General features: G+C 42.8%; 1 protein-coding gene across 3 annotated transcripts in view; it reads left to right on the top strand.

The window, feature by feature from the left end:
• LOC117397385 (nectin-1-like) overlaps positions 1 to 20709 on the top strand; it is a 143842-nt gene that overhangs the window by 91746 nt on the left and 31387 nt on the right. For all 3 annotated transcript variants that reach the window (XM_059010293.1, XM_059010295.1, XM_059010296.1), the window contains exon 6: positions 17098 to 17245. In XM_059010293.1, the coding sequence (XP_058866276.1) occupies positions 17098 to 17245 (148 nt within the window). The remainder of the gene's footprint in view (positions 1 to 17097; positions 17246 to 20709) is intronic.

Below are 20709 nucleotides of genomic sequence, written 5' to 3' on the forward strand. Positions count from 1 at the left end.
TCCGCTAGAGGCGGTCGCTTAGTTTCCTGAACCCAGTCGTTCAGCAGCACAGACGGACCGATGCTTCAGCAGAAGCAGCGCTCTGTTCCCTATGGCTTCCAGCAGCCGTGATCTGTATAATCGGGACCCTTTTATTCCTGGCACTCTGCTGCACCACACCCACCTGCTGATTAGGAGCTTGCAGCTGGTAAACACACACACACAGCTCGTTCCCGCAACTAAACACAGCAGGCAGGCTGCTACAAACAGCGTCAGGTTCCCCATTAAAACTAATGCCGTTCTTATTTAAACAATCATTACACTCTTATTTACATTAAACAATCACAGAAGCCCCCTCCTTATGTGCATGGCCCCAGCCCTGCTACAAGGTCTCTGTAAATTAATTGCTACGTCTCTATCCCTGTTTCATAACTTAATAAAAAAAATGAATAAATTCATATCTCACTCTGCTTTTAAAATGTTTTTTTTTTTTTTAATAAAAGCCTTGTCGGATGACAACAGCTATTATACCCTTTCACGTCCCTCAGTCCTTGATTGTAAGTCATGTTGTTGGTAGCGGTGAGTGTCTGCCTGCTTTAATTACACAGCCGTCAACTACATTCAGCTTCCCGTCAAACTGACAACTCCACGAGAACAAATCAATAACTACATTTAAAAGAAGAAAAACAAAGAAAAAAGGTAACTAAGTTATACACATAAGCCAGCAGGCAATTCAGCCTGTATACTACTCTCAGCAAATCTCACAAGCAGGACTGAGGATGCAAGAACTTCAGTTATGCACAAGAGGAGGCCACTTGGCTAGCCATTGCTTGTCAAATTTGTAGTTGCTGATTGATGCCAGTTCTGTGTTTTTGGGTCTGTCTAGCTGCTCTGCGATGGACTCTGTCCAGAACCACACTGGGTGGTCACTCCCTTGGTTTTGAAGATCCCATTATAATCCCACAGTATTACCCTGAAGAAACCCTTGCTGCCCCAACAGAACCATTAGCATACCACAGCATCATCAACAATGCAATGCAATAGATCTGAAACTAAATATATTGCATAGGGCATCTGTCTGGTACTGCTACAGTACCATGATGTGGCACCATAAGGGTCGTTCTCCTTTTATTAGTCTCCCCGATGGGTGCAGTGTGTCATTAAAAATATGACCCCATCAACCTGGGGGTTAGGGTGAGGGTTAGGGATAAGCCAATGTCATTATCTGCTTTAAACCACAAGCCTATGGAGGGGGGAGGAGATGTCCTATAGTCCTGATAGTACGAATTTTTCAACAAGGTACCGGCTAAATGTAGATGTCGTGTATTGTACATTACTTCTTATAATACAAATTTACTTATGACGAATTTCCTGTTGGTACGAATTATTTTGGAGCCCTCACAGGGAAGAAAGACGTTAATAAAATGAAACAGCTGAGTGTAAAGGATATTGGGAGATGTATTAACTTGCATCCACATTAGGTCCTCTGTACTGTATTTTAGTGCTGTTTGGGGACTGCAGATCCTATGATGCATTTCGGGTTGTCATAGTGCTCACGGAAGAAAAAGAAAGATGTTGCTCCAGATTTCAATATTCCCACAGACACTTTGTCAACCATTCTAACAAAAAGGAATCCAGTAACCCAGGATGATGAAGAGCACACTGTGGATGCAAGTCGCCAGTGTTTCTGATTTGCTCAAGACCTTGATGTTGAGGACGTCTTGCTCTAGCGGTTTAACAATGCCAGTAATCACAATGGGACATCCAGGTTTCAAGTGTAAAATACTTTTCATTGCTCTGTAATTGAAAATTGATTTCACTGTAACTTCTATAAAAACTGACAGTATGCATTCCTGCTAATACAAATCACTGATGAGACACATTGCTGCTCCTTTGAAATTCGTATTAACGAGAATTAACTGTGTGTGTATATATATATATATATATATATATATATATATATATATATATATATATATATATATATATATATACACACACATACACACACACACAGACACACACACACTGGAAGGCACAATCTGATAATTGTTAATTAGCAACAACTAAGCAAGTATTCTGGCCACATAAGCTGCTAGAAATGCTCACTGTTCGCACATTGAATCAGAAGCAGCAACTGGGTACAATGGAAAAAGCAAGCGCTCGAAAAAAAGAAACGATGGAAGCAGCACTGTCCTCATTGTCCTCGGAGGCAGTTCTGTTGAGTTGCAGTGCAGTAAGTTCATCAGGTACAATTATTTGATATTTTTATTTTTGTGGCGTACTGTAAGTAAACCACTTGAGCTTCAGTCTTTCAGCTAATTGGTGTAGGCAGGACCCCTTGAGTGGATTACTGTCTGTTTTTTGTTCTGCTTTAATCTGGTACAGAATGTGCTGTTCTCGTGACATCGCACAGGAATATCACATTCCTGCAGCCTTGTGCAGGCACGACGCTTTGCTGTTATGATCTAACCTTTAGTCTTATGATCAGAAACTCCGTCCTTTCTCAAAATTCCCTGCTTACAAACGAAGAAGCACGACTGCAATGGCTATGCTATTTGCTATGGCAGTTGCTATGGTAAATCCATTGAAGAGTGGAGCAACAATTCTTTGTGTAGTACAAGGAGTCGTGCTGTTTTAAAGAATTACAGGATATCTATCTATCTATCTATCTATCTATCTATCTATCTATCTATCTATGTGGTTTGAATGTGTTTCTGTATTACAATGTAGTGTTCTGAAAAGGTTGTGCTCTTGCTGAAGAACCAGTTGATCAGGCTCTGCTGTGCTATACCGGATGATACCACTGTGATCTTTAGGGGTCTTCTTGCCATTGTGGATGCTCGGCACACACCTAAAGCAATGAGAATCCACCTGTAACTCCACATTGGTCCGGGTCACAGTGCTGGTTGTAGGTCAGACAGATTCCCTTTGTTATCAAGTTTTAGATCAGTGATGTACCCGACCCTGAAATCCTATTGAGTGACCTGTGTGATGGAGTTTGAAACACATAGGCAGTCCTCTCAGGTGTGTGATTGTTACCAATTTTTGATTTTTTTAAAAGGCTTCTTGAATTAATTGAGTACCGGGAAATCAGAGAGTTAGGTCAAGCGTGATGTGAGACAATGAAGTGGGATGAGAGAATCACGGTACAGACAGTAGTGTCACAAAGACAACGACCTAGAAGACAAACAGGCCTGGGATAGGCACGGGCTGTACAGGTCAAGCTAGCCAATGCTAATAGCTGTTACAAGACCTGATGAAACATCCAGATGGAGCAGTGACAGGCGGCTCAGCTGCGTCAGTCCCAGGCTGTTGACCCCAATTAAAGAGCATGGACAGCTGGCAGTGGTCTTGACGTGATGTTCAGATGTGCTGTGTGGTCAAGCTGGTCAGGTCAAGTCAGACTTGTGTGATAATGACCAAACCAGGGTCTGAACCGCTGGCCCTGGCGATGTTTTTAGATGGATAATGAACAGGTGGCACAAGACCCTACCAGCTGATGCCCATTACAGAGCCCATGGTGTCATGTATTACTCCCCACTGAATGCAGCTAGCCAAGGTATGGTTGTGTAATGTAATGTCTTAAAGAGTAAGTAGCAGGGTTTCGAAAAAATATAGGGTTATACGCCCTACGTGTTGCTGCTACTGTTTAAATAACATACCTGTAGTTTTTCTTTTCATTGTTAGCATCCTGACAACTTTTTACACTTATAACTTTGAAGTCTGTTTCAAAGCTCTTTTCAAAATGGCGCTCTAGTGCACTGGAGTTTGAGATCTGTCCTCTAAATCACTGCAGGAAGAGCGATTAAAAAAAAAAACAGCATAACAACAAGTGCGCTGGCTTTTCTGTTCCGTGCCACATCATGGATCGTTATCTCTGTGTAACCTGTTTGACAATGCAGGCAATAAACCTGACACTATCAGTGCACTAGAACGGCCATTTTGAAACGAGCTTTGAAACAGACTTTAAAGTTATAAGTGAACAAAGTTGTCAGGATGTTAACAATGAAAAGAAAAATAACAGGTACATCATTTAAACAGTTGTAGTAAAACGTGGGCACGTGTAACACTACATTTTTCGGAACCCCGCAACTTACTCTTGAAGATCTGTCTTACAAACAAGCTTTGTATTTTTTTTCACCATGCTGTATCGTAGCACAGGCTGAGTTTTAATAAAAGACAGTATGTTCCCTCGCAGTGATTACATGCAACCTCTTAATACGTTTTGGAAATTAGCCTCATGCTTCACACATTCAAATTAAATACAAAAATAACCCAAACAAAACCAAATTATTCCCCGCTGCTCCATCGGTGAGAGTGTGAATACTAATACCTCTGCACAGAAGCAGAGTCTCTGTCAGGTCTACCAGCGCAGCGGGGTAAGGACTGGAGCAATGAGAATGACTTGCATTGCAATTACAGGTGTTTCAAGGAACTCCTGCAGCTTCCAAAATACCAAATCTGGAGCACATGATTATTCAGTGTCGTTTGAGTCACATTCTGTGCTGTACCAGGTGTTAGCAATGTGCCTTAGAGCGAGGCTGGTGTTAAAATAGATTTAACCGAGGGGCACTCATTCAAGACTGAAGAGGATGGGCAAAATGGCATAGTCCACATATTTGTATCATCTTTAAACCATTGTCACGGTTCAAGCATGAACTATTAACATGGTCACCTCAAATGTCCCCCAAATACCACAGTTAACCATTCCCAGACCTCGCTTGATATATGGCACCACATCTGTATCTCATAGGGACCTGTTGTGAATTAGATTCGCTATTAGACGTGATACCGCATATGCTGTTTAAAAGTATGATGAAACAACCAAGCCTGGGCAGTCTACTGACAACTCGCCACTGTCCGGCATATCCCAGGCAGGACTAGAACAGCACAGTCCGAAAAGCACTGGCCGCAGACACGGCTTTCCTGTAATTCCCAGGGCTGGGATCAAGCTCCTAATGAGATTCCTGGCTCCATAGGGAAATAACGATACAGACCTCAGAGCTGGCATCGCATAAGACAGCGGCACTGAGAGATTTATGAACTTCATTAAACCACATTCTTATTTTTTTATAGAGGCCCGCGGTATTTACATTTCATTAAAAGTAAAGCACACTGGGCTTGATTACAAACAGGTCTGTGGGCCGCTGCCTGCCGATAGTGCTCCTCTATCCCAGAGCGCGCTGCAGTGTCTGCAGGTGTGCAAGCGGAGACACGCAGGGAATCTGTAATGGGGGCTGTATCTGCAGCATTGTGTTTCAATGCACCCCGAGAGAAGTGCTTGCCAAGAGTTAGGGTTACCATAGGACTCCATGTACACTAGGACTGTTTGGGACAGTTTAGGCTTTTCAACTCACACCCCAATGCATTCTGGTAAGTGTAGTCCTGTTGTGAAAGGTACCTGAGACAGGTAAAATGTACCAGAATGCATTGTGAAAAGCCTGAATTGTCTCAAACTGTCCTAGTGTACATGGAGTCATATGGTAACCCTACCTAAAGTCAAAAACTCCTGTACGGTCTTCTTAAAGTCAAACAAACATACAGTGCAGCATAGTGCCCAGACCTTGCATAGTGTTACCTCAAAATATGGAATTCACAGATTTCCAAAAACTGAGGTGTGGTTTAGACCTCAATTAGCACAGGGCTACATTACCTAAGAATAGGCAGTGCAAGATTAGTGCTAATCGGACTCTGTGAATCCAGCAACTGGAAGCCAATGTATGAAAGCCTGCTGCTACTGTAAGATAAATGTATGGACATGCTTTACCAGTAAAATAACCCTTTGAGGCTGTACCAAAGCACAGTGAAAGCATGGTAAATTACAGAAAAGTATTGCAGAGCGTGCTTAAGGCATGGCAGACTTCAAAAATGTTGGTTTAAAATCACCGTGTAATTGAAGCCGAATGCTCGACATTCTCATTCCAGTTCTCAGACTTGGTTTATTTTTTACTTGTAGTTATTGAATTGAAATCTGATTTAACACGGTGTATCAAGCGTGACTGTCACACACTCAAGAGTGGTGAATTTAGAAGTACGAAACGTTTGAAAACATTGCATTTTTGTTTCTTTTAGTAGTTCTAACCTGGTGTAAGCGTTGGATCTGGGCTGCAGTCTTTGAGCTGCAGAACTGGCATATGAAAACATGCTTCCTTGTAATTCTTCAAGGGTTAGGAGAAGGTGGTGTGTAAGAACTGCAATGGGGCACCTGGTAAGTTTGGCATAAGAAACATAAGAATGTTTACAAACGAGAGGAGGCCATTCAGCCCATCTTGTTCGTTTGGTTGTTAGTAGCTTATTGATCCCAGAATCTCATCAAGCAGCTTCTTGAAGGATCCCAGGGTGTCAGCTTCAACAACATTACTGGGGAGTTGGTTCCAGACCCTCACAATTCTCTGTGTAAAAAAGTGCCTCCTATTTTCTGTTCTGAATGCCCCTTTATCTAATCTCCATTTGTGACCCCTGGTCCTTTTTTCTTTTTTCAGGTCAAAGAAGTCCCCTGGGTCGACATTGTCTATACCTTTTAGGATTTTGAATGCTTGAATCAGATCACTGCTTAGTCTTCTTTGTTCAAGACTGAATAGAGTCAATTCTTTTAGCCTGTCTGCATACGACATGCCTTTTAAACCCGGGATAATTCTGGTCACTCTTCTTTGCACTCTTTCTTGAGCAGCAATATCCTTTTTGTAGCGAGGTGAACAGAACTGAACACAATATTCTAGATGAGGTCTTACTAATGCATTGTAAAGTTTTAACATTACTTCCCTTGGTTTAAATTCAACACTTTTCATAATATATCCGAGCACCTTGTTGGCCTTTTTTATAGCTTCCCCACATGGTCTTTTTCATAGATTCCTTCTTCAATTTCAGTATCTCCCATATGATATTTATAATGCACATTTTTATTGCCTGCATGCAGTACCTTACACTTTTCTCTATTAAATGTAATTTGTCATGTGTCTGCCCAGTTCTGAATGCTGTCTAGATTGTTTAGGCATCTCAAGGTTTTCCTACAGAAATACATTTTTTAACACCCTGGCAGTGCTCCCTCATTTTAAGGCAGCCCTTTATACTGTGAAAACAGGTTTTAAGACAGTATGGTCATGACTGATTTGCCCCTTAACGCCATTAGATTAGCACTTATATTCTTGATGTAAGGCAGTGTGACTCCCGGCTACAGTGTTATAAAAGGGCAGTGTAGAAAGAAAAGTAAGCACAATGCAGTAAATTATTTTAAACATTTCAACCTTGTCTGTGTGTGTGTGTGTGTGTGTGTGTGTGTTTGTGTTTGTGTTTGTGTCAAAATGTACTGTATTGTGTGAATCTTATAGAGTATGTCTGTTGGCAATTAAAAAAAATCAGCATTCACAAGTTACTGACTTCCACAGATGGCTAAACTAAGTTAACTCCATCTGGAGATTGTTGAACCTGTGCCCTCTCAATTAAAGCATTGAAGCTAACCAACATCCCATGTGCTGTGCCTCCACGTGACAGCTCGGCTGAGCTGCAGCCCGGGATATTCGTTTGTGCAACAAGTCCAATAATACCAGCCCTTTCTAATTGAATTCCAGATCACAGTAACACAGCTGAAAATGGGATCTCTTTTTAAACGCTCCGGTATATGCAGTCAATTTATCATCCTCTGTTGAAGTTGTTTATATGAACTCTCTTTCATGTGCCTCACTTTCTAGAATTTCCACTGGCTTTTTTTTTTTTCTTTTGCCAAAATTTAGCAAATTAATACATGCCTTTGCTGTGCCGACTAATCTGCATTTCTGGCACGCTGTAATGCCTCCACATGCGCTAAACAGCTCAAGTTTGGAAAGGTTAAGTACAGTATTGTACAATCTGTAGGGTGTCCTTGGCTTCCATTACTGAATAAAATGTTTTGTGGAAAAAAAAAAGTATATATTATATTATATATTATATTATTATGTTGGTGGGTTGTCGAATTGTTGCACCACATAGGTTAAAGCAAGAGGAATATCAAGGGTTTTTATTTTAGAGCATACATTGGAAACCCAACACGAACCTGCTGATTCCGAGAGGGTTTGGGTCCTTTTTGCAGACTTCTTTTGCAGTGTCAGAATAGCTCATCAGCTCACTCTAAGAGAAATGCCATGGTATTTATAAGACTTCCACTGATCCAGTACAGCAAAGCCAGGTGTATTAACAGGAATCGTGCAATGGAAAGGTCACAGGTGAACTGAATAGAGCACGTGGATATGCAAAACCATGTTTGCAAAACCTTTGCTCCCCATGCACCGTTTATAATCTGCACCTAATGGCATGAAAATGGTTAATGTTTCCAAATGAGAGGAAAGCAGCTTGAAATGCTCAGGGCTCCTACTTGTTCATACCATAGTGATACCATTGTGAAACACTGTAACCACTCTGGTGCCATCCTACTGTACCAGTGGTAGACCCATACCACGGTATCTGCACTTGAGCTACCATTGCCCTTTAGTACAGAACAATTGCAGTGCTACTGTCTGCAATGTCATTGGTGATCATTTGAAACAGCTTTGGGCTGCTGTTCTAGGAGTGGAGTTTGGCAATTAGGTGGCAGGAGAGGACAGGGCTGCAGGGAATCAGAGCATGATGGTAGGACTCTGAGTCAATCAAAGAGAGGTCATTGAGACACAAATCTTGTATTTCATTAACTTGGCAGGAGAGGTGCAGATGCTATCCTTCAAGAGAGAGATAGAGCGAGAGAAAAAAAAAACATGTTTTAATCGAACCGCAAACCATCTTCTTTTAAAGGCCAAAGTATTCTCCAACTGAGCACTTTATCACCTGAACCAACCCACGCTGGGTCACTGACAACCCATCAGCTGTCACTATGAGTAGCAAGCTAGACATTCCTTATTAGCTGAGATTATTACCTTCTTATCCTATGCACTGGCGGAAGAATCACGTCGTCAGTAATGTAGCGCTGTGCGCGTGGGTCCACCTGCATCACAGCACGATATAACACAATTAAATCATATTCTGTTCTCATATGGGGAGGTGATGGAAGCGACCGAGAAGTAAGCAAGTTCAATCATGACCTGTACAACTCCTAATATTCAGTCCTGGACCAGAATTGGTTTTGTGATGAGGAACCAAAGTCTAAAGGGGGCCACCAAACTCATTTCAGTCGTGACCTCAGCTGGATTCTAACCCAGGCTTCCAGAAGTGGAATGCATGAGTCGCTAATGAATGGAAGAAAAGTGGAACCGGTGATAACACTGCTAGTGCTGACAAGTGGAATGAAAATGGATTTGAAAACCTTGGCAGGCAGTCTTTATGTTTGCCATTAGCACTTGATATTGCTTTGTACTTTTAAAATGGGGAGTGTAGAGCAGAAGGACAGCATGCTTGACAAGGAAATGTCCCCCAGAACTCATAAAAGCATCAGTCCAGGTCTTGTTCACTGCAGTACAAAGGCTCTTCCCAGGGAGTAGAAATGCTCAGCTTGTCTCCTGCACATATTACAGCAAATCAAGCCTGCATTGGGAATGAGGTTCACTGTGTGGTGCTGTACTTTCATTGAAAATCAATAACAATTTTAACCATGTTGGTCTGCCACGTTCAGACAAATTCAATTTGAGCTTTAATGACATGAAAGTGGAGTTCATTGCTACAGTAATGTTATTTTGTGTGTGTGTGTGTGTGCGTGTCTGCGTCTGTGTGTGCGTGTCTGCGTCTGTGTCTGTGTTTGTCCTGTCTGGAGGTTGGGATACCTACGTTTTAGTTTTTAATCATTTTAGATCAGTTAATCTTCAGCAGTATAGGAAATGTGAGAAAGACAGCAAGCGAGAAGAGAAATGCAAGTTCCTGCTGTAGGTCTTGTGTGACAGGGTTATGTGATGAATGCAGTAATGACCGCATCAGAAGAGTATTCTTGCTACTAACAATGCATTGGAATCTGGGTCACCTCATATGGAACATCTTAATGTAGCATGCGGGTGAAAAACACAAAGATTTATAACATAACTGTAAAAGCACTAGAAAATGCTGCAGTAATACTAACATAAACATATGTAATAGCATTTCATATGTATTTATTAGTCTGTGGTTTTTGCCATTATTCTGAGTTCTGTTGATTATAATCATGTCTTCTCTAAATCTGCCTTTATCTTCGAGCTTGTCTGTAAAACCCTAGAGAAAAATAAACTCAAGACAGGAGCAACAGAATGCAGAACCTCGCGGAACGATTGCACTATAGAATAGCAAGGGTTGGGTTAGAAATGGTAAGAAATTAAAATGACATTTGAAGCTACTAAAGGTATACGCTAGTAAAAGCACAGCCAGGTGTAATCAAGCACAGAGAAAGCATGACAAAGCATAGTTTAAAGAACAGAGAGGTATGGTAAAGAATATTAATAAACATGGCAAACCAGGATAAGCTATGTTAAATGTATAGTATAACCAGGGGAAAAGCATGGGAAAACTGCAAAAAATACCATGCAAAAATACTGTGGTAAACTTGCATAAGAGTATATTGTATTCAAGACAGTTGGCTTTGAAACCAGGCATTCCCAAACAAGTGAACAGACTATGGAATAACCATGGGAAAACTTGTACCGTGATAAACTTTTATACTCTTTGGTAATTGTTTCAACTTCATTTCTCTGCTACACTAGTCTTGCATACAGCCTCTGTGTTGCAGTGTTTGTTCACGTGCAGGCTGGCAGATGGCGCGTGTTTTCCCCCGACACCCCTGGGACACACCTGTGGGTGTGGTGAGAGCTGTGTGTGCGCTGACTGGATCGTGCTGTCAGGGTGATGGATGCAGCCAGCGCGAGGCAGGTTCCTCCAGACCTTTCTTGCTGCAGATCCATTACAAGGCGATTGATCATTAAAATGCGGAGCAGAGGGAGTGTTATAGCGCAGTATTGCTTGTAGGCCATAATGCAGTCGGAGAGATAGGCCATTATTTCAACAGGATAATTTAATGTGCATTAATGCTCCATCTCGCGTTGAACATGTTATATTTACAGCAGAGGCGCTACCTTGAGAGCTGTCTGGGACTCATAAAGCTCCATTCCACACCCTCGTTTTTCATCCACTCTCCCTTGTCATGGGAAACGTGTTGGCTTTCTCCGCTGACTCCGTCAATAAAATAATCTTTATTTAACCTTCGGGCGCTCTGCGTTCACTGCGGACCTTCAAACGCATCATCCACACCTATACAGGCACCTTGAACCTCATGGCCCCACTGCCTCATATATACTGTACAGTGTTTGATACAAGGCATTGTAATTACTGAACATACTGTACAGTGTTTGATACAAGGCATTGTAATTACTGAACATACTGTACAGTGTTTGATACAGGGCATTGTAATTACTGACTCCATCCCCAGTGCTGCTTTCACTTCACTCTGTTGAATGTGCTGGCTCTCAGATCCACAGCGCTGAGTTCTCTATACTGTACTGTATTGAATGTGCTGCCTCTCAGATCCACAGCGCTGAGTTCTCTATACTGTACTGTATTGAATGTGCTGGCTCTCAGATCCACAGCGCTGAGTTCTCTATACTGTACTCTATTGAATGTGCTGGCTCTCAGATCCACAGCGCTGAGTTCTCTATACTGTACTGTATTGAATGTGCTGGCTCTCAGATCCACAGCGCTGAGTTCTCTATACTGTACTGTATTGAATGTGCTGGCTCTCAGATCCACGGCACTGAGTTCTCTATACTGTACTGTATTGAATGTGCTGCCTCTCAGATCCACAGCGCTGAGTTCTCTATACTGTACTGTATTGAATGTGCTGGCTCTCAGATCCACAGCGCTGAGTTCTCTATACTGTACTGTATTGAATGTGCTGGCTCTCAGATCCACAGCGCTGAGTTCTCTATACTGTACTGTATTGAATGTGCTGGCTCTCAGATCCACAGCGCTGAGTTCTCTATACTGTACTGTATTGAATGTGCTGGCTCTCAGATCCACAGCACTGAGTTCTCTATACTGTACTGTATTGAATGTGCTGGCTCTCAGATCCACAGCACTGAGTTCTCTATACTGTACTGTATTGAATGTGCTGGCTCTCAGATCCACAGCACTGAGTTCTCTATACTGTACTGTATTGAATGTGCTGGCTCTCAGATCCCCAGCACTGAGTTTTCTATACTGTACTGTATTGAATGTGCTGGATCTCAGATCCACAGCACTGAGTTCTCTATACTGTACTGTATTGAATGTGCTGGCTCTCAGATCCACAGCACTGAGTTCTCTATACTGTACTGTAATGAATGTGCTGGCTCTCAGATCCACAGCACTGAGTTCTCTATACTGTACTGTATTGAATGTGCTGGCTCTCAGATCCCAAGCACTGAGTTCTCTATACTGTACTGTATTGAATGTGCTGGCTCTCAGATCCACAGCGCTGAGTTCTCTATACTGTACTGTATTGAATGTGCTGGCTCTCAGATCCACAGCACTGAGTTCTCTATACTGTACTGTATTGAATGTGCTGGCTCTCAGATCCACAGCACTGAGTTCTCTATACTGCACTGTATTGAATGTGCTGGCTCTCAGATCCACAGCGCTGAGTTCTCTATACTGTACTGTAATGAATGTGCTGGCTCTCAGATCCACAGCACTGAGTTCTCTATACTGTACTGTATTGAATGTGCTGGCTCTCAGATCCCAAGCACTGAGTTCTCTATACTGTACTGTATTGAATGTGCTGGCTCTCAGATCCACAGCACTGAGTTCTCTATACTGTACTGTATTGAATGTGCTGGCTCTCAGATCCCAAGCACTGAGTTCTCTATACTGTACTGTATTGAATGTGCTGGCTCTCAGATCCACAGCGCTGAGTTCTCTATACTGTACTGTATTGAATGTGCTGGCTCTCAGAGCCACAGCACTGAGTTCTCTATACTGTACTGTATTGAATGTGCTGGCTCTCAGATCCACAGTGCTGAGTTCTCTATACTGTACTGTATTGAATGTGCTGGCTCTCAGATCCACAGCACTGAGTTCTCTATACTGTACTGTATTGAATGTGCTGGCTCTCAGATCCCCACACTGTTCTCTATACTGTACTGTATTGAATGTGCTGGCTCTCAGATCCACAGTACTTTCTCTATACTAGACTGTACAGAATGTGCAAGCTGTTGAGTTCTAGTGAGGTCTTGGTTTGTGTAGCCCTGTCACGGGGCTGCAGTCCTCTCTAGTTCCCCATTGACCCTGCTAATGCTCATTCGCATGTCCTGGCATTACGATCCACACGCCCCTGTGATAGTGCCCTTTTCATTTCAATTATCTGTGGCTTTCATCACCCCGTAATTATCTTTGTAACTGCTGAGATCCAATTAGCTGCCTTTTACATTTCATTAGGCTGAAAGGTAGGTTGAATGTAATCCTTTCAGAGATTTCTCTTTAAATCAGAAGGCCTCTGCAGGATTTTTAGTGAAGCAATTTGTGTTCACATTGTGGGTGCCATCCTCCTCCGCTGTCTCGCTTTGTATCTCTCCCAGATGAGTGCATAAAACTGAGGAAGAAGCAGCAAGGTCTGTGAATTATTTCCCATTGTTATTACAGTGGTGTTAATGGAGAGTAACAAAAGACAGACCCTGTACCTGATCATATTGTGCCAAAGAGAAATGACACTGTGATTTGCAATGCTCATAAAAAAGAACCGGACTGATAGCACCGGCGATAGAAAATTGTCCTTGATCTAATATTCCACCGAGCATGTGCTGTACATGACATGCAGCAGCAAGGGGAGCTTCCAGACACATGCAGCAGCAAGGGGAGCTTCCAGACACATGCAGCAGCAAGGGGAGCTTCCAGACACATGCAGCAGCAAGGGGAGCTTCCAGACACCCTCACTGCCTATAAAAGCCATCATAAAATCAAAGTCAGGTGTAGTAAAGCAAGCTGAAGACATGGCAGAGCACAGGTGACAATGGTCAGTCACAGATGAGCCCTTGAGGGACAGCCCTTTCTCTTTCGGAGAGATGCAGTAGTTTCTAGTCTGTTCTATTTGCTGATACGTTTCAAGATTTTTTTTTCTTTTATTTGTCTTATTTGACCATTTCCAGAGCACTGTCTTTAAAAAATAAAAAAGCGAATTACAACCCATTCTAAAAGTTTCCCATAGTAAAAGTAAAGTGTAATGAAGCACAGTGAAAGCAAGGTAAGCCCAGAGAGGTATAGAGAAGAATTTTAAAACATGGCTACCATGGTAAACTGTGGTAAATATATCGTTATAACCATGGGAATTTACTGCGGCAAACTTGACAAATAAAAATTAAGAATTCAGAATTAATGAGATTAAAGTTCTGGGTTAATTTGATTTTTAATTTCAACTGACTTCTGATGTCTAGTACTGAACTATTTATATATTTATATATATATACATTACATTCAGCTGTTAAACTGGCTGCCACTGTACCGTCTAAAAGAGCCTGTTTCATTAATGTGATCATAAATTATCTTAGCATTACCTTAACAGCCTCGCATTACATGTATCATCAGCTCCGGGTTTTCAGACGTGTGTGAGAGAGATTGTTATCGCTTTCTAAATGCAGAATTGTGTCGGCCCATCAGTGCAAGACGCTCATCACTTTATTACTGAATCAAAGGGCTGGAGATAGCTGGAATCCACTGCACAGGACTGTAATTCTGTCAGGGGGGAGGGGGGGGGGGCTGTGGCATTAAACAGCAGGTGAGTAATGAGGGGAGAACAGTGAATAATGGCATATGATGTAAAGACAAAAGATACGATAAATGACTTAAAGAAAATACGGGTAAAGATCTTTTTATAATGCTTTTAGAAATACTAAAAGAAATTTAAATTCAAGGACAAACGTTTTGACAGCTGAAAAAAAATGCTTGTCGTTGAATTTACGTTTCATTTAGTATTCTACCACTGCTTCTAAATTCAGCACGATTGTGTTTAATAGTTTTTTAATGCAACCACAACACAGACAGACAGAAGTGTGGCTGTCTCTTATTCCTATGACCCCTGACCCTCCTTATTATTCTGCCCACCCTCTCTATAATACTTTAAACCCGCCTTTCATATGCGTAACTTCTCAATGTACTGAATTGAGTCCTTCATTGTTAAAATGCATGCCCTCTGAATGATTCTCTGAAAGTATATACCTGAGGATATCCAGGGCTTCATGCTCAGCATTGATTATTCTAACTCCCCCCGGGTCACAATAACATTGTTTGAGAATAATCTATCACCCCTGTTAGCATGCCCAGCGCATGGCCATGCTCTATCAGAGCTGTAATGGGCTGCTGGGAAACAATTGAGACATTGTGCACTTGAAATAATTCAGTTCACAGCGCGCTGATACAGTCTTCCATTTTATTTCTAAAACAGTAAGGAGAAACACATGTAAAAACACGCACTCTTTTTTGCTGCATGTTCCTCCAGCGAATGCTATTGCAATGTGGATACTTGCGGTAGACGTGGCTATGTCATTACTTCACAGCAACCCCTACTGTCAGATGCCTCCTGTGCCAGACTGGATAATAGTTCAAGCAGTATATAATGCTTATTTGTCCATTATTGCCGGGTTTTTTTATCTCTGTGGCTTTCTATTCATCATCAAAAAAACAATACAGCACAACTGGGTACAGTCTAAATTTGATGGGGTAGGAAGTTTCCACATTTGGGCACTTTCTACATATCCCACACTGACAGCCAGCAGCCTTGTAATACAGCCACTGTGACAAACAGCAGCTGAGGCTGTCCAGCTGGTAATAAGGGGTGGCACACTCGTAGATTCACTAATTACCATGCTACAATTGGAATAAAGGACACACATCTATTGTTAATTACGATGGAATATCATAGTAATACAGGTACATGAACTGCTCTGCTCAAGTAGTTACACTGTTCTTCCACTTTTAGCTGCCATTACACTCTTTGTTTGAGTGTCTATATATATATATATATAGATATAGATATAGATATAGACATAGATATATGTCATGTTTTCAAACGAAAGCTTTCAATGCAGAAGTGTCTACTTTAGTCCCCAATTTCATTGCCCCTCTGTAGAATACTAAATCGACACAATATGGCTCTATAAACAAACGTGTGTATGGATTTCACTCTCTTCTCTAATAAATGCCAAATTCTGGGTGGCATTCTAAACCCTGCAGCGCCCCCTGTTGGTGCTCTGCTTTCCTGCAGGAGCGGGCCCTCTGCACAGGACAAGGAGGTCTTTGTGAACGTCTCCCTATCCCAGCCTCTGAGAAACAATCGCTCAGCAACAGCTGCATCTCGGGCGCTTCCCAAAGCTAGGGATCCATAAAATGCCAAGCTGTGCTGCGCCGCAGTGACTTCATGTTGGAACAGCTGCTTGTTGGGTAGCGATGCCAGGGCAGGGCTAAGCCTGGGAAACAGAACATACACAACGTGCATTTAACACGGCCTGTCCGTTTGTTTATTTAACCCGTGAAAATGAGTTGCACGGTGCACTGGCATTGAAAATTAGGATGTACAGTAGTTCTTGTGTTGCGTGTGTTGGGTTTCTAGTTAGGCTGGAGACAGAGAGGGAGGCAGGCAGAGAGAAGCATGTACCAGATAAGCAGAGAGACATACAGGCAGATCCAACTGCAATGCTAACCGAGTGTCAAAGTGATGGATGAGAGCAGGGTGCTGATCCTTTCTTACCACTCTTCCTCTCTCTCGCTCTACCTCTCCCTTCTTGCTTTCACTCACTCGCTCTTCTCTTTGTCTCTGTTTTGCTTCTTGCATATTACGATACAAGCCGGTCCTGTTTGAGAAATGTCATCGGGTGTCCATTGTTAAACCAGCGTGATATTCTGAAGAAAACTCTTCAGAACCACGGGCACACCATATCATTACGAGGAATGGTGACAAAGCTCCATGGCTCCACTGTGACACCATTGTCAAAAACACTGTGGTACCATTCTAACAATGACTCATACCTTTGCAGTCAAGAATGACATGTGTATGTCCCTCATCAGCGTGGTGAGTTAAGCTTCTCCCGACTCACAGATCTGTGATAAAAAAAAAAAAAAAACAATACACAAATATTCTGCCTAATGCCTTCTTCACCACCCGGTGTAATGTGAAACCTGTCTCCCTACTGTGGAGGTATATTAACACCCCCTCCCCCTGTCTCTTCTCCGCAGACAAGCCCCTGCCCCAGGGTGCCCCTGGAAGAGTGATTGGGATTATAGGTGGCATCGTGGCGGCTGGGCTCATCATTGGCGTGGCCGTGACCGTTTTTGTGGTCTACCGTCATCAACAGAAGAGCCGAACAGAGACAGACAATGACCTGTGAGTACTGCACACAACACAGAGAGAGTGACCTGTGAGTACTGCACACAACACAGAGAGAGTGACCTGTGAGTACTGCATACAACACAGAGACAGAGTGACCTGTGAGTACTGCACACAACACAGAGACAGAGTGACCTGTGAGTACTGCACACAACACAGAGAGAGTGACCTGTGAGTACTGCACACAACACAGAGACAGTGACCTTTGAGTACTGCACACAACACAGAGACAGTGACCTGTGAGTACTGCACACAACACAGAGAGAGTGACCTGTGAGTACTGCACACAACACAGAGACAGAGTGACCTGTGAGTACTGCACACAACACAGAGAGAGTGACCTGTGAGTACTGCACACAACACAGAGACAGTGACCTGTGAGTACTGCACACAACACAGAGAGAGTGACCTGTGAGTCCTGCACACAACACAGAGACAGAGTGACCTGTGAGTACTGCACACAACACAGAGACAGTGACCTGTGAGTACTGCACACAACACAGAGAGAGTGACCTGTGAGTCCTGCACACAACACAGAGACAGAGTGACCTGTGAGTACTGCACACAACACAGAGACAGTGACCTGTGAGTACTGCACACAACACAGAGAGAGTGACCTGTGAGTCCTGCACACAACACAGAGACAGAGTGACCTGTGAGTACTGCACACAACACAGAGACAGTGACCTGTGAGTACTGCACACAACACAGAGGCAGAGTAACCTGTGAGTACTGCACACAACACAGAGACAGAGTGACCTGTGAGTACTGCACACAACACAGAGACAGAGTGACCTGTGAGTACTGCACACAACACAGAGACAGAGTGACCTGTGAGTACTGCACACAACACAGAGACAGTGACCTGTGAGTACTGCACACAACACAGAGGCAGAGTAACCTGTGAGTACTGCACACAACACAGAGACAGAGTGACCTGTGAGTACTGCACACAACACAGAGGCAGAGTAACCTGTGAGTACTGCACACAACACAGAGACAGAGTGACCTGTGAGTACTGCACACAACACAGAGACAGAGTGACCTGTGAGTACTGCACACAACACAGGTGAACAGGGCAGCCGACCTTAACAAAAGACAGTAAAATTACCTTGAAAAGGTCAACAATTATAATTAGTAATGAGTCATTTAGCAGACGCTTTTATCCACCGCGACTTACAGAGACTAGGGGGTGAACTATGCATCACAACTGCTGCTGCAGAGTCACTTACAATAGTATCTTGGTTTTACATCTCATCCGAAGGACGGAGCACAAGGAGGTGAAGTGCCTTGCTCAGGGTCACACTCAGCTGTGATTTTAACCGACAACCTCCTGGTATCAAGCCTTTTTCTTTAACCAATGGACCATCTCCTCAACCAATGGCCGTCTCTTTGCATTTCCAGCAATGATATCCTCTGCAGATCTATCAGTATACTGTAGTTCAGCTTTCTGATGCTATACAAAGGCATTCCATAAGAGCCTGAGGCATGACATTCATATTGTATTTCTCCAGATGTTTCTAGACAGTTCTCCAGTTTATCTAGATCATGTTCTTTATTGTACGTACACACCTGCCTCTCTCAGCAGCAGAGACAAGAGAATCTGCTGTTCCCGTTTGTAAAGTTTAGTGCAGTATATCATGGTAAAAGGATATTAAAAAGAAAAGCATAGCCAAGTCTGGCAAGGAAATGTACGACGTATAGCATTATAAAAAAAATGGTAATCAATATATTTGAAATATTAATCTGGCACCCCCCTTTTTTAATCTGTGTATAAAGTATATTTGCTGCATTCACTTTGGCAATGCTTGTACTGTATGACTTTGAATTTGAAATTAGGAGTCACCCTTTGCATGGGAGCAAAAGCTCAGCCAGTATTGCCCCAGATTCACTCTGTCTCCCAGCTTGAGGGCCATGTGCTAACTGGATGCCTGATGCCACTCTATAGGCAGCGCAGCCCTGACCCAAAAAACAAACAAACTGCATCATTCTGCCTCACGGCTATGCTCATGTGAGAAATGAAGTATTGCCTCTCTCTCTCTCTCTCTCTCTCTCTCTCTCTCTCTCTCTCTCTCTCTCTCTCTCTCTCTCTCTCTCTCTCTCTCCCTCTTTCTTTTTGGATGCACTGCCAGAATAATTGCCTTCTAAATAGTCCTGTTTACTCTCTTAGTTTTTCTGATAGTTTTACGGCCACAGGATAAGAACAAGCTCCTCCACTCCCACCTCCCACCTCCCTAAACCATGTTTTTCAACACATTGATAGCTACTCTGGATTGTGACAGCTAGGTGGCGCTGTAGTACTGCAAGCCTCACTGTGAGCAGGCTCCTCCCACAGTTCCGCTGTTGCTAGCGGCTCCAGAGTTCACGGTTCAGAAGGGGCTCATCAGTCCGAATTTTTTTTTTCCCCTGTATCCTTGTTGTAATGTAATTGTTACACCCATGTGCAGTGGGATATATCGCTGTAGTATACACAGCTGCAGTGTTCTATACTCAATTAATTAATCTGATTACTTTAATTAATTCTATACCCATCACCATTTATACAGCACCCAGAAAAAAAACAAAAAAACAAAACACCACTGCACTGTGACCTGAAAGAATTGTAGGCAAATGATATGTGTGTTTATTTTCCGAGGACAGTTCCCTCGATGAATCAGTCTAGCTGTTTCGCTTCCTGTAATTAAGCCCGCCCTCTTTTCGAGCGGCTCCCTGTGATTGTTTGTCCCAGTTTACTGCACTTTGCTTCACATCAGTTAATACCAGGGCATGATGCATTAGTGATCGCTGAGGCACTGAGCACAGGGCTGGAGAGCTCAGAGACAGCAGTGTACATGACATGACCTGGACGAATCTCTCGCACGCTGCACAGCCCGGGCTTTCAGAATCCTGGACGCAATTCAGGGGAATTCAATCCCTTGGTTACAAAAAGCACAAAGCACTATTACATAGTTTTTTTTTTCTACTTTCAAAATAACAGGAGTTAATTAGCAACCCCCACCCCCTCACTCCCTCACTCCCTCTTTAAAAGGCCCCACGACCCCTAAATAAAACTATATTCCAGAAGGGTTGATGTATGTAGTTTTTTATCATATAAAAATACAACTTCAATGTTTCTCTTGAAGGGAAAGCAAACTCTGAGCTGACTGCACAAACCATGGCAGCCCAATAACTTTACAACCTGTACAGTAAATATACACTCCTGAAAACACTCCTCCATATTGGAAAGCTGAATAGTGTGGCAAAGGAGTTCATGTGAGTGCTGAATGCCCCAGGGACTGCTATGACCTTGAGCATATTATAATGCCATTAACCAACACCACCAAGGACTGCTTTAGAAGCCCTACAGTCAACACACAGGAGATAGGGAGAGACACACAGTGGAGTGTATACGTATCTATTTTCTGTTCACAAAATGGGGGGTCATTTTGTTCTAGGGTCTGCAGGGAATATTAGCATTTTTT

This window comes from Acipenser ruthenus, chromosome 40 (genome assembly GCF_902713425.1).
Source record: "Acipenser ruthenus chromosome 40, fAciRut3.2 maternal haplotype, whole genome shotgun sequence".
Classification (NCBI taxonomy): domain Eukaryota; kingdom Metazoa; phylum Chordata; class Actinopteri; order Acipenseriformes; family Acipenseridae; genus Acipenser; species Acipenser ruthenus.